At 39.7% G+C, this 13,526-nt stretch overlaps 2 protein-coding genes across 4 annotated transcripts; both read left to right on the plus strand.

The window, feature by feature from the left end:
- Positions 1-427: 427 nt before the first annotated feature.
- Positions 428-8,380, plus strand: LOC142373515 (dual specificity phosphatase 29-like). 3 transcript variants are annotated; one of them, XM_075456807.1, is made up of 6 exons: positions 428-507; positions 744-813; positions 3,317-3,507; positions 3,665-3,885; positions 4,642-4,917; positions 6,786-8,380. In XM_075456807.1, exons 3-5 carry the CDS (start codon positions 3,353-3,355, stop codon positions 4,854-4,856), a joined length of 591 nt encoding a protein of 196 aa, XP_075312922.1. In that variant the 5' UTR covers positions 428-507; positions 744-813; positions 3,317-3,352; the 3' UTR covers positions 4,857-4,917; positions 6,786-8,380. The 3 variants fall into 3 exon arrangements, with proteins under 3 accessions (XP_075312922.1, XP_075312923.1, XP_075312924.1); XM_075456808.1 differs by having other exon boundaries at positions 503-554; XM_075456809.1 differs by lacking the exons at positions 428-507; positions 744-813 and adding an exon at positions 1,209-1,373.
- A 107-nt stretch (positions 8,381-8,487) lies between these two features.
- Positions 8,488-10,377, plus strand: LOC142373780 (dual specificity phosphatase 29-like). The gene is made up of 3 exons (XM_075457180.1): positions 8,488-8,777; positions 9,006-9,223; positions 9,897-10,377. Exons 1-3 carry the CDS (start codon positions 8,650-8,652, stop codon positions 10,142-10,144), a joined length of 594 nt encoding a protein of 197 aa, XP_075313295.1. The 5' UTR covers positions 8,488-8,649; the 3' UTR covers positions 10,145-10,377.
- Positions 10,378-13,526: the final 3,149 nt, after the last annotated feature.

The following is a 13,526-nucleotide window of genomic DNA, read 5'->3' on the forward strand; positions in this document are numbered from 1 at the left end:
GAAATGTTTTCTTCTCTCGTGTGGTTTTTCTGGAACATTATCTTGTGCAATGAGTTGGTATGTCAGTATTGTAACTTCAAATGTTCTAACTTGCAGGTTATTCTGATTAAATTTATGAAGGGGCATTATATGATCCTCTTATAAGCTAAAAAAAGACTTCATCTTTGACCAGAGGACAAGGTGTCGTTTATAACATGTCACAGAGGAGAAGAATCTTAGAAGATAAGTATGATGAATAAGTTCAAGCACAGCAGCACTAATCTAATTTTCTTACTATTAAAAAACAAGAAATAGCCGTGTCCTATCCTCTCTCCCGTGCTGGCAGCTCGGGTAACCTTTAAGAAATGCAGAAGATGATGCCAGAATTATTTTGGGCGGCGATTCAGGTGTTAAAATAGCAAAAAAGGTTGCAGGGTAGATTACCAAGGAGAACGCAGACAGTTGTGCCCTCGACCTACATGTAGCTCTTGTACAGAGAGAGCATGAAAAGCAACGATTCCTGCCGAGGCAAGTGTCTGCTCACAGCGTGTTCTTACAAATTTATTGCAGATATGGTGGGTTGGGAAATATTTATTAGTATGTACAGTATACATAACCTACAGTGTGTGGATTTATTATGCTCTTTAATTTGCAAGGTAAACATTTACGAAGCACTGTTATAGATGAGAATGTACTGTTATGATATTGCTGTGGCTGACAGATTATTATTCTTTCTTCTTTTATTAATTTGCACACAAATCCAGATGAACCACATCTGAAAGGCTAAAGAGGGAAGTGTAATTCATAAAACCACCAAGAAGAGGCCCGGAGGAGGTAAAAAGCCATTTTTATTTGCCCTCCATGTTAACCGTGGGCACTTTCCCATACATAGCATCTTTAATTACACAAAAGTGGAGCAGGAAGGACAGGTTAGCCTAAGGGGGGAGGCTGTGAAAGCAGCGCTGCAGCTCAACATGTGCACCAGGGAAATCAATTCTCTGCTCCTGACTGTGGTGGGGAGGGAAGGGTTATACTTATAGATCAATGAGGAGAAAGAAGAGCCTCCAGGTATTCCAGGTACATGTTGTGCAAAGATACAGTTCACCTTACTTTCAGTGTTCATATACTCATATGCATTGAGCAGCTCTGAGTGACACATACAACAATCATATGCAGAGATAGGTAAAGCCATTGTAATGTTTGAGTGCAGCTCCATATGCCATGGCAGCTTACCAAAGGTCACTGGAACAGATTTGGTCTCAATGATTCATCCCTGAGGACAAAAAACCTGCAAACCCTCAGAGCCACATCATGTCTCCAAACACCGGAAGAATGCAAATAAGAAGCTGAGCTGCCTACAGTTTCTTGACTATAACAATTCATACACATCACTGGTAAGTCCTCAGCCTCAAAAACAATGAAACCCCAGACTAAATGGATGATAATGTATACAGTATGTTTAGTACAAGTGTCTCTCTAAAGTCCAGTGTATAAATTGTAAATGCACAGGTTAGACTTGAACTGCAGGAAATGAAAAGCTGTTTATAGGCATTGAATGTCAATTTGATCTCTGGAGAAAAATAAATCTACCAACTGCTGCTGAACTTTGGATAAAATAACAAGAGTATCATAAGGTCAGCTTTATAATTACGTGATCTTGTGGTCCTGTGCCAGTGAGTGTTGCATTTCTTGGCATAACTGCGGTCTGCATTTAATGGCTAAACTCCTGTACGTTGGATGTTCTACTGTACTAAATGATACCCACTATAACCCCACATTGAATTTATTTCTCAGTGTTACCAAAGATGATCCCCTCATTTCATTTAAGTGTATTGGATGTTTTCATTCTAGAATTTTGGCAATCACAGCTAATGCAGATGGTGCATGAAACTGCGTACATGTAAGTGCACAACAGTGGTGTAAGTGGAGCTGTTTAAGTATAAACGTATACAGTCCCCTCAAATAGAGGATTATGTTCAAGCAGCTTTTATTCATCCCTCATTACAATTTTTTCAGTTACTGAGAAAAACAGGTAACGATGAAAGAATAGTCTCACATCTACTGACAACTGATGCTTCAGCCTGTTTTAATCTAAGGCCCTGTTCAGGCTTGGTATCAACATGTGTCTTGGATAATCCGATATACTGTACAAGTGGGCAATGCTGAACAGGAGCTGATCTGTCAGGTCAGATTCAGAGCTGGCCTGGAACCCTTGCACTGTGACTGACATGCAGAAGTCATTTTTCCAAGAAACTCAGCAAACTTTGTCAGCCAGCTCAACGTTTAATACGTTGCAATTTCACAATAAAGCTTAAAAAAAAAACATTCAATCGTTATAATTCCCTTTCTCAATTCTCTGCTGTGATACAGCTCCCGCTGCATTACTGATAACGTTTCCACTCCGTGGTGACGCTGATGCTTGTGATGTACTGATATCAACTTCTGACTCTACTGAGTTGGACAAAAATGCTTAGGAGAGGCTTAGTGGATGGAAGATTTCAAGTTTGAATCCTGTCTTGTCCAATATTTTCAGTGGTACTTTTTTTTTTTACTTTGCTCCCACTCACAAATTGTTAGATTTAGATTTTAAAAGTTCATGGTTTGGGTTACAATTGATGCACATAGTTAGGTTAAGACTTTTCAAAATACATGGTAAGAGTTTTAAAACTATACATTGTCACAGACAGGATAGTGTAATTCACGCTGATTGGGACTGCCATCATGTAACATGGCGCTGCCCTAAACAAAACGAGTGCCCACTGAAACATTGTCATCTCACAATTTCAAACTCTGGATTGTGAAACGTTTTCATTTTAGACGAGCAGCATTTACTTACTAAATATGTTTCATGACAAAACTGTGACCTGAGTTTTAAAATGTCTTCACCCTGGCCTTAATATTTGTTTTAAGGATCTAAGAACTGCTTCATTTAAGTGGTTTTGAGTTTTCTTATGGCGATTTTGGGAATCTTTGTAGTACTTTTAGGCCTAATTACAGGTTTTTTGAGTCTCTTTGAAATAGTTTTGAGTCATTTTAAGCTGAAGTCTGTACTTTTTCTGAGTCTCTGTATTTATATTGAGAGATTCAGAACAACCACATGGGTGTTTTGTGTCTGTTTGTGGTTATTTTAAGTCAGTTTACAGATTTATTGAGTGTTTTTGTGGTGGTTTGTTAGACTAACAAGAAACATTAACAGTTACAGAGGCCTTAGACCAGGGCCTCCTTGACTTCTTAGCCCCCTGGGTCTATGCCCTGCAGGCATGTTCATTAATCCTTGTTTGCTTCTCAGCACTCAGTATGGTCCAGACTTCTTAGCAATGAGTGGTGCTGTGCTTAGCAACAGATTGTAAAAGCAGAAGTGGAGCATCCCAACATGCCCAGAGGCCTCAGCTGCCTGACGAGCCCTGAAGGGGCAGGCGGCACATATGAGACCCCACCAGCTTCAGAGCTCCATAGACTGATGTGGACAAAGAAGGGGACCAGCAACCATCTGGATGAAGTTTATCCCAGGATCTATATTGGAGACATGTGAGAATTAACTAATTAGTTGTAAATGCTTAATTATTCATAATTATAGGCGACTTGTAAATAATTTACAAGCAGTATTTATCACTTAGTGTAGCATATTGTGAATGGAGTCCTTGATTAAATGTCCTCAAAGATCATTCTAGTTTTTCCTTTTTAGGTATGCAGCCAAAGACAAGAGGACACTCCAGGCTCACCACATCACACATGTCCTCAATGCTGCTGATGGGAAGTTCAACGTGAACACAGGACCTAGCTTCTACCGAGACACCAAAATCACCTATCATGGAGTGGAAGCTTTTGACATGCCATCCTTTAATTTGAGTCCCTTCTTTTACCCAGCAGCCAACTTCATCAAGAATGCTTTGAGCTTGCCAACAGGTGAGGAGCTCTCAGAGTGCTCAAGGTATTTCTCATCATCTCCACACATTAACTGGGGTAAAACAAGGCAGGGTTCAGAAACATTTGTCATTCATCTCTCATAACAGCAGTCCAGTTGCATTAGTTATTAAAATGCAAATCAAACCACTAAACATAATATCAAGCTAATATCTTTCCCCCACGGTAATCTTCTCATGGCCTCAGACCTTTGTCAGGAAAATTAGTTTTAAATGGATTGCCCTGGTAATTTGTAAGCAACACTTTTATTGGACATGGAAATTACACAATTATGTTTGCGGCCTGTTCCTGCATGGCCTGTTATGCAAAGTGAAGTCAGTATCTGACATGACAGTAATAAGATGAGGCTCCCTTCTTCACATGCTGGCTGATCAGGGGCTCCAGTGTGTGGCAGGGCCTACAGTAATCCTCGGCAGAAATACACAGAAGCCAAGACAGTTCAATTACGCGCTCCTCTGCTCCCTAATCCTCAGGCCTGATAAGGAGGGATTACCGTGTGTAGAAACATTTGTTGCTACATTGTTGTAAACTTTTAGTCAGGAGTTAGAAGTACTCCTCTCTGTGATGTGCATGGTTTTATATCACAGAGAAGGAACACATTGGGCATCTAGAAAAATGTTTGAATAATATTGATTTCATGGTTGTAAAAATGGACATGGAGCTTGTATAGGATGCAGAAGCCCTAAAATCATCCACAGGAAATCATCATTATTATTATTATTTTTCTAATAATGACAGGTAAAGTTTTTGTCCACTGTGCAATGGGTCTCAGCCGCTCATCCACCTTGGTTCTGGCCTATCTCATGATCCATGAGAACATGACTTTGGTGGACGCCATTAAAGCTATCAGCGCCAACAGGAATATTTTACCTAACGAGGGTTTCTTGGAGCAGCTCAGGAAGCTGGATAAAGAGTTTCACTACCAAGGATCTTCAGGGAAACTGGAGTGTTGATGACAGGACCGGAAGTAATCATGGACTGCAAATATATGTATACAAAACATATATTGTCACGGTAAGATTGAATGTAGAATGTCAACTGTGTGAGATAAATTCCATCTTTGTGCAACAAATTACATTTGACAAAAAAAAGCTATCTATTTTCCGTATAGAAGCAATTGCATACTTTTTCAATAACTAAGAAAACAGATACCACACACAGCAGGAATAAAGAAAACCAAAAAGTAAATAGGACTAAACATACATAAAGTCCAAAGTCCGAAGTTAGACTACGGCTACACGAAAACGAAACAAGGTTTTTTTTTAAAACGGGTACGAAAATTCTTGCGACCACACGGAAACGCGCTGCTGGTCCAGACGAAAACGATGAAACGATGCAGTACACACGCCACTGTGTCACGCCACGCTGTGAGACAATAGAGAAGTGTTAAAATTGGCTCACAGCCTCAACGTGTGACTGACGCAAAAACGTTTTAGCTGTAACAATGGAAACGAAACGAGGCCGTTTTCAAACTTTCCCACTCTGGAACCCGTTCTCAAAAACTATCGTTTTGGGGTAGTGGGAACGCCGGCTCCGTGTGGCCGCGACAGCGAAACGATAAGAAAAAGTATCGTTTACAGTGAAAAACGTTTTCGTGTAGCCGCAAATGTTAACTCCAAACATTAACATTTCGGAGAAATTCAGCCACACCGTAAAGAGACTCTTACTTAAAGCGATACTCCGGAGTAGATTCAACCTGGGGTTATTTGAACCGTGACATCCAGCCAAGTAGCCCACCCGCAGTTTTTTCGATATTGGCTGAACATCAGCTGAGTTACTGAGTTATCCCGAATAGCTTCGTACAAGGGTTAATGGATCCTGGCAGTATCTCCAAAATCACCACACTAAAATCACATGCCATGACACCAAACTTCTACAGTAGTACAAATATGGTCTGTACTCACAAAACGATGCATTTGGAAGTTTGTACATAGTCCAGGAGTTTATTATTATCAACACAAGCCTAATAGCTTCTCTGCTGCTAAAGCTGCGTCGACGTCACTTCTGGGAGCTGGGAGCTTCAAAGTAAGATGAGGGTTGATCTAAGACTACTACTGTAGACAACAAAGTATATGCTATATTCTACATGTTTGTTTATGAATTTTTATGTTGTAGAGTTGTGAATTTATTTTATCAATGGAGAAATTGAGCAGCCTTGCTTTGTTGTCTACAGTAGTAGATCAACCCTCATCTTACTTTGAAGCTCCCAGCTCCCAGAAGTGACGTCGACGCAGCTTTAGCAGCAGAAAAATCAGGCTTGTGTTGATAATAATAAATCTGGACTGTTTTCAAACTTCCAAATGCATCGTTTGGTGAGTACAGACCATATTTGTACTACTGTAGAAGTTTGGTGTCATTGCATGTGATTTTAGTGTGGTAATTTTGGAGATACCGCCAGGATCCATTAACCCTTGTACGAAGCTATTCGGGATAACTCAATAACTCAGCTGATGTTCAGCCAATATCGAAAAAACTGCGGGTGGGCTACTTGGCTGGATATCACGGTTCAAATGACCCTAGGGTGAATCTACTCTAAATCTACTCCGGAGTATTGCTTTAAATTCAGTGTTGTCAGAAGACAAAAACTGAGACAGAAACTCAATTAACAGCTTGTTTCTTTTGGAGCCAGAAGAGTTTACTGTAGCTTAGAATTCAACGTAGCGAAACCGGTAGCTTGTCACCTATAAAGTTCTATTGTAACACATAGAGTATTGTTCATATAAATCCTACACATAGAAGAAAATGGATGCATTTTACAGGACTTTCTTGAGTCACTTTTTTGGTTGCTTGGCAACCAGTCATAAGAATACAATAATATAACGGCAATCTCCGCAATCACTGCTTGTTTCTTATATTGTCCACTACTTTATCTGTTTGTCCAGATTTGGTGTGAAATATACAGTGACTTCCATAGTCAGTTCCAGGAAGTAACTGCCTCTGGACAACTTCCTCCTAAGGTTCTCCAGTCTCCACGAAAATAACCCTGAGAGACTGTTCTGTGAAAGCTTCCTGAAGTTCTTCTGAAAGTCACATTGCCTAACCTGAAGTGAACCCGCAAACTGTTCCCTAAACGCTCAGTGAACGTCCTCTGAAGGTTTCACAAAATAACCTTCAGAGAACCGTGAGTGAACTTTCTTTAAAGCATCTCTATAACTTATCTCCAAATTCTACAAATAATAGGATGTTCCAAGAGTGTTCCCTGGAGGTCCTCTAAGGGTTTACAGATAACCCTCAGGTAATTATGCAGATCTCTTAGACTTTCTCCATCCTCACATCTCTCACTTGCAGCTCTAAGATGCTGTCATGTTTGATAATGGTGGAGGACACAAGCACAGACTCAAACACAGTAAGCGAAAAGATGAAGAACAAAAATAACCTTTCACTAGTCAAGTTCATGAAAATACAGAGCATTAAAATCAAGATGACAAGGTTTAAGCTAAAGCAAAGTATAGCAAAAATCTATAGACCACAAAAGATGAGGAGATATAATAGCATTATGAAAAACACCCTAACTTCAAAAAGCCCAATTCAGCAGATTTACTGTAAAGCTGAGTTCAGACGGGTCTGGAACTAAAATCTTCCTCCAGCTCCTTGGTCTTTGAATTAATGAGTTGTTGTTCTTCACATAGCTCACATAACTCTTTCTACAATACTCCTGCACTCAGCTACCCATACTTTCATGATGATAATCACACTGGTACAGTCATTTTTTGTCGAAATTTAAATGCTGGTGGACAATTTAAACATCATACCACTGCATACATTTCGACTCTCATATGCCAAGCCAGGAGACTGTTAGCAAATAAAACCCAAGCAGAAGGAATCCTCCTACTTGTGTATCTAAAGTTTGTGTTGTGTGTAGTCAATCAAATATTTAAAAAAACTGAGGTGAATAACACAGCGACATGGTTTTGTGGGCATTACATGCCAGACAATACGTTGTGGCGGGACGACTTCCTTCATGATGGATCTATTTCCTGCACTCAATATTTAGGCTAAGCTAATCACCTCACTGGAGTGGCCCCGATGGACGGTACAAAACACAACATTTCACAACAGAGCCACATGTCTGAAGTCACAACAAAAAAATAATATGTATTACAATATCTGTCAATATCATTCTTTTGCCAATGTAAATGTTCCTGAAAATGCTAATTCTGAAGCTCAGAGCTAATCAAAAAGGAAATGCATTTACTGAGATGTTTTAGACAATAACCAGCATCAATCAAAATGAAGGATTATATTAACAATGATGTGTTTTGAGTAGTTGTTGTTTGAGGCTGCATTGTGGCTTGTATATTAGTTTAGCCTCTTTAGATGATTTGTTTGAAATTATGGGATTATTAAGAAGTGGTTTGACCTAACAATAATAGCTCCTCACCATGTTTTGAACTGTTAGATCTGCAGTCGCTGAGTTGTTGAGTTTGTCTCAACACATGCAGCTTTCCTTCTGTCACAGTCATCTGAGGAATAAATAGTCCACTCTCTTTTGGCCTGGTCTCTGGTATGTTCAGCTGCCTCGTTCCAAAAGGGTAACATCACTGATACCCAGCTCAGATAGAAACACGGCGTGCGGCAGCAGTGTGCTTATGGGTTTATTGCAAGGCTGTCTAAATTGCAGGAAAGCACCGATACATTTTTCCATCCTGGACCATATTTGGGAAGGTTATCTAACTGTTAGCTGCGTATCAATTTGAAAATAAATTGTGATAATTATACAACAACACTGAGGTGAGAGGTGCGGATATGAGCTCAGAGGAGGAGTCAAAGTATCAGACACCACCCACCTGCGATCTGCTCAGCCTTCTGCTGAAGAACAGGCGCCCTACTGGAGCTGTCAATGAGGTTTGGCCCAACCTCTTCATCGGGAATGCGTAAGTGACATTCTCACTTTGGGGCCCCGCTGCAATGTGGTGGTCTGATTGTGAAACTGTTGCTGCAAACAAGTCATGTATTTGGCCAACTGATGGTACAAATATAAAATCTGTACATTTGAGTCATCGGTGATGCATTTTGCAAACATATGTTACCAGTGTTGGCCACAGGCGAGTAAAGACAGCTCAGAATGACTTTCCTTGCATCATCTCACATGTCATTTACAGGGTGACAGCTCAGGATAAAATCCTGTTAGCGAATCTGCAAATAACACATGTGGTGAATGCTGCAGATGGCCTGCAGCACATTGACACTGGGCCACGCTTCTACAAAGGCACCAACATACTGTATCATGGAATCGAAGCATCAGACTGCAGAGATTTTGACTTGAGCCCATTCTTCACTGAGACGGCTGATTTCGTTCACAAAGCCCTGAGTCAGAAGGGTAAGAGTCATCAGGATGTAGGTGGAGATATATGACAGCCCAGTGAATCAAAATACACAAATATGGAGCATAAATCGCATTAAAAATGGGTCACATGTCAAGCAAATCTTCAAAATGATGACAAGAAAAATGCGGAAACGTGTTCTTTTGTTACATTCAAGAGGGAGTAAATAAATATTGATCACTGAAACTAAGCTGTCAAATGTCTCTGCTGCAATTGCCTGGTGTTTGGAGACTCCAGATGAATTCACGCTTTTGCTTTGGGTATTCGTAAGCAGGCACTTTGAGCTCTTTCATTTGATTTACTTCATTCAAGAGCTTACTTTTTTTTCTTTGTCTGGTGCCAGAATTGACCATTTTCAACCATTTTCATGTGAAGTTCAAGTTTAATTTTACAGTTATACAACAGTTTGTTGTTAAGAAAATCTCTTTTTTTTCTTTTTAAAGAAAATTCCTGTCTAAGCTCACCTGTAAAAGATAGAATTAATGATGGCGGAACTGCCTTTGAAGTTTATCGTTAAGGATTAACGAGAAACTCAAACAGCACTTGTATTTTACCACTTTTTTTTTTTTTGCCATGAAAAAGGCCTTTTGTGTGTATTAAATTCAATTCAACAAAATGAGCTACAGTATATGGAGGTGAATATGGGTATCCTGTCCTTTGTCTGTGCAGGTAAGGTGCTTGTTCACTGTGCTCGAGGAATCAGTCGCTCAGCCGCTTTTGTGCTGGCCTTCCTGATGATCAAAGAAAGACTCACCCTTGTCGAGGCAGTCAAGGTTGTTTGCAGGAGCAGAAACATCCTCCCGAATATTGGGTTTCTGAAACAGCTCTGTCATCTGGACTCAACATTGGCTTCACAGAGGGGAAGGACAAAAACATCTGGAGGTGCAGCGGAGGTGTGGATGAATGTTAAGCTGTGACAAAAGAGATGTAAAACCTGACCACCGTTTGTCTTGACATGACTCCTGAAATTTGGTGGAATCTCTTTCTTCTTTGGTGCCTGGTGGAATAATTAAAATCTAAGCATGAAGCGGGCCTTATTGGCAGCCACAGTAATCTTCAGGCAGAAATCAATGCAAATGAATCAGTTTTGTACAGTAAAGACATTTCAATGCAATGTTGATTATTGAGCAACAAGAACAAACCAAGGTTTAGACGGAATTAAATAAAAAAATAAATAAAAAAACACAAAATGTGTCCTGGACAGATTTATTTGGCATCCTTCACTATTATGTGCCAATGACAGTCTCTAAATGTTTCTTGGAGCATTTCAAAAGCTTCCTGCACCTTCCTGCTGGTTGCTTCTGATACTCTTCAGCTCTTGTGCATTCAAGCTCCTTTGAGTTTGAAATGTGTAATTTTTGCAAGGCCAGATTTCAGCTCGAGGTCTCATGCAATCCATCTTTAATTTTTCAACCATTTATTGAGCTTTTGGATGTAAGCTTTGGGTTTTGGGCCTGCTGAAAGATGCAAGAACTTTGCCTCGAAACTTGTTTCTGACACTCGAAAACAACATTTTGTTGTAAAACACTTGGTAAAAATGTTCAGCCTTGAGCTATGTAGATGTCTTGCGCTTCACTCTTCACACACACAGTCATTTTTTTTTTATCTTTACTCAGGAAGGTCCTTTTTGAGGTGTAAGATTTCTTCCCTGGTCAAGATGTCAGCATGAGATACATTTTCAAAACAAATCTGAATGCTACTACAATAAAAGACTGGGCCATACCAACTAATTCCAGCACATTTCTCTTCCAGTTAATAAAAAATATGTAAAACAGCAACAGGTTTCTTCAGGGCAGGTCATAAATCACCTAATTTTCATCATTCTCTGCACAAGGAGCATAAAAGGAGAAAGCCATTTGACCCAGCCAGTTCTGAATGCACCTACGGAGCACTTATAATAACTCTAGTAGATGTTGATTGGTATGATCCGATAGAAAGCTGGAAATGTAAGTAGGTCATTTACTGAACAATGTCTCTGCAATAAACAGCAACATGTGCAATTTGTTTTTAACGAAGACCATCATAAAGAGTAATACAAGGCGGAACGGTGGCTGATTAAGCCTGCATTTACCACAAAGGGTAATCCAGCAAGATATGCAGAGTTTTTTCTTTAAAAAAAGAAGGAAGATGCAGGCATACAAATCATACATCGTCATGATTTAACAAAGGGAGAAAAGAATGTTGCACAGTTTTCTTTCTGGCTGCTAAAGGAAAGCAGTTTTGTTAACAAAGAGAGAGGGGGAAAAAAGACCAGTTCTCATCTATTTTAACAGATTGTCTAGATGGACATTAAAAGATCGCCTTTCTTCAGGCTATATGCCTTGATATTTATAAGAAGTGACTTATTCTATACATACACCATCTAGTGTCAGAAGATAGGATCAGCTGCCTTATGGTGGGAATGAGTGATGTAATGTAGGACTAGTTTTAAGTTCAACAGTTAGAGCTCCAGTGACTGAAAAGCTTCCTGCAGGAGCTCTGCAGCTTGATTCAAAGAAGGTGCCACTGTGATTGTGCCATCAGCATATGAATTGGCTGGAATAAGTGCATGTTCTAACTCATTTATGAAAACAGAATAAAATGGGTGCAGAAATAGATTTTTGTGGAAAACTCGTGTTAACTGTGAGAGAGGCTGATGTGTAGTTCTCTACAGTAACAGCATCGAGTCAATTTTCTAAAACCGATTCAGAGCCATTACACTGCGGCCTATAGAGCAGAGTCTTTGTGAAGGATATCTGTGATCTAGTATACAAGTAAACAAGTAAAGCTACACAGTGCTGTTCACTGTCTAATGATTTGACAATATCATTTGTAACTGGTATTGCTGCTGTAAAACAGTGATGTTAATTGGGATATTTGAGAACTGCATGTGGAGGTTTTACGTGTTTTAGTATCAGCATTTCGGATTCTCTCAACTCGCTGTTTTCACTCTTATTGTAAAAAACTGAAAAGGTCATTTGAACACCGAAAAAAAAGAAAAGAAGCAACTCTTATTTCTGTTAATGTTTGATCAAGGAATTATTTTAAATGATCAAAATGTGGGCCTAAAATTGAATCATTTAATATGTGTATTATGTTTTTTTTAGCTATTTGAAAACCTTGTGTTGCTGTTGTCCGGTGACCTCAGGCATGATTTTCTAAATATTCTTACTGTACCGATTTAGTTTAGTTACTTTCATAAATTCTCTGCTTACAGCTCAATTAAAGATGTTCCTCTCAGTCCTCAAAAAGAATTCATATCAGCCGAGCAGCGAAAACATCTTGAAATGTGGTGAGCTTTCCTGAATGTTTGACAAATAGAAAGAGCAAAAAACCTGAGTGCAACATGCATTTGAAAACAGCAAAAATACATAGTAAATATAAAATGAAGCTAAAATATGATGGAACACTGGTATGATCCGTTAAGCTTGTGTCTAAAACGCAGCACAATAAACATCAACTGCCAAGACCCCTGCTGCATTTGAGCAACACGAAGACAGCGTATTCCTATAAATAAACAATGCTCCACTTACTTATTCACATTTCTCAAAACACAGTGTTTTAACTGCTGCAATCTGGTGACGTACGGCTAAAACTGTGATGCGTCTAAAAAGGCTTGATATGAAATGACAAAAATATGCCAGCATGGTTCTGAGCGAGTGTACAGATTCAGGTCAGACTTTGAAAAGAGATGAAACGCTGAAGCTATCTTAATAAGAAATGCTCTCAAGAGATCAGTGGGAGAAAGATGCTGTCAAAATAAAAGGAATTGGATATCACAGGTTTAATGACTTCACTGTCAGAATGAATGATGGCAGAGTATGAAGATATGAGGGAAAAATAAAGGAGCCCGATGGTGTGAAAACTCAGTCTGACATGTTAGCAGCTTCATCCAGCCACTCTGCAGTACAGTCATCATCACGCTCTCACTTTTGGGGCTCACATTCAGATCTCTGAATGGACCATGCATATCATATAATGGGGAATCAAAGGCAAATGCCATCCTGTGAAAAGCCACATCTGTCTAACAGTCTGACACATTTCACTTCTCTGGCCCCCGGAAGCTCCAGAAGATGCAGAACATACTTAACGGGTGTTGTGAGGCTGCGCTTACACGGTTTCTCCCAGCGTCTGAAGATATGCAAAGAAGCTAAGAGAGACTGACACAATTTCAAGGAGTCGCTCACACAAGTGAGCAAAAGCTCAGAGTGCCCTGTTCACTCCAGTGAATATGGGTATCCTTTGGCAAATGCAAAGTTTGGATAAGCCCAGCTTCCTGCTGGCAGCAGAGATTAAAGTTGTGTGTTTAGACTTGGATGG

Source organism: Odontesthes bonariensis, chromosome 23, assembly GCF_027942865.1.
Source record: "Odontesthes bonariensis isolate fOdoBon6 chromosome 23, fOdoBon6.hap1, whole genome shotgun sequence".
In the NCBI taxonomy this organism is placed as follows: Eukaryota; Metazoa; Chordata; class Actinopteri; order Atheriniformes; family Atherinopsidae; genus Odontesthes; species Odontesthes bonariensis.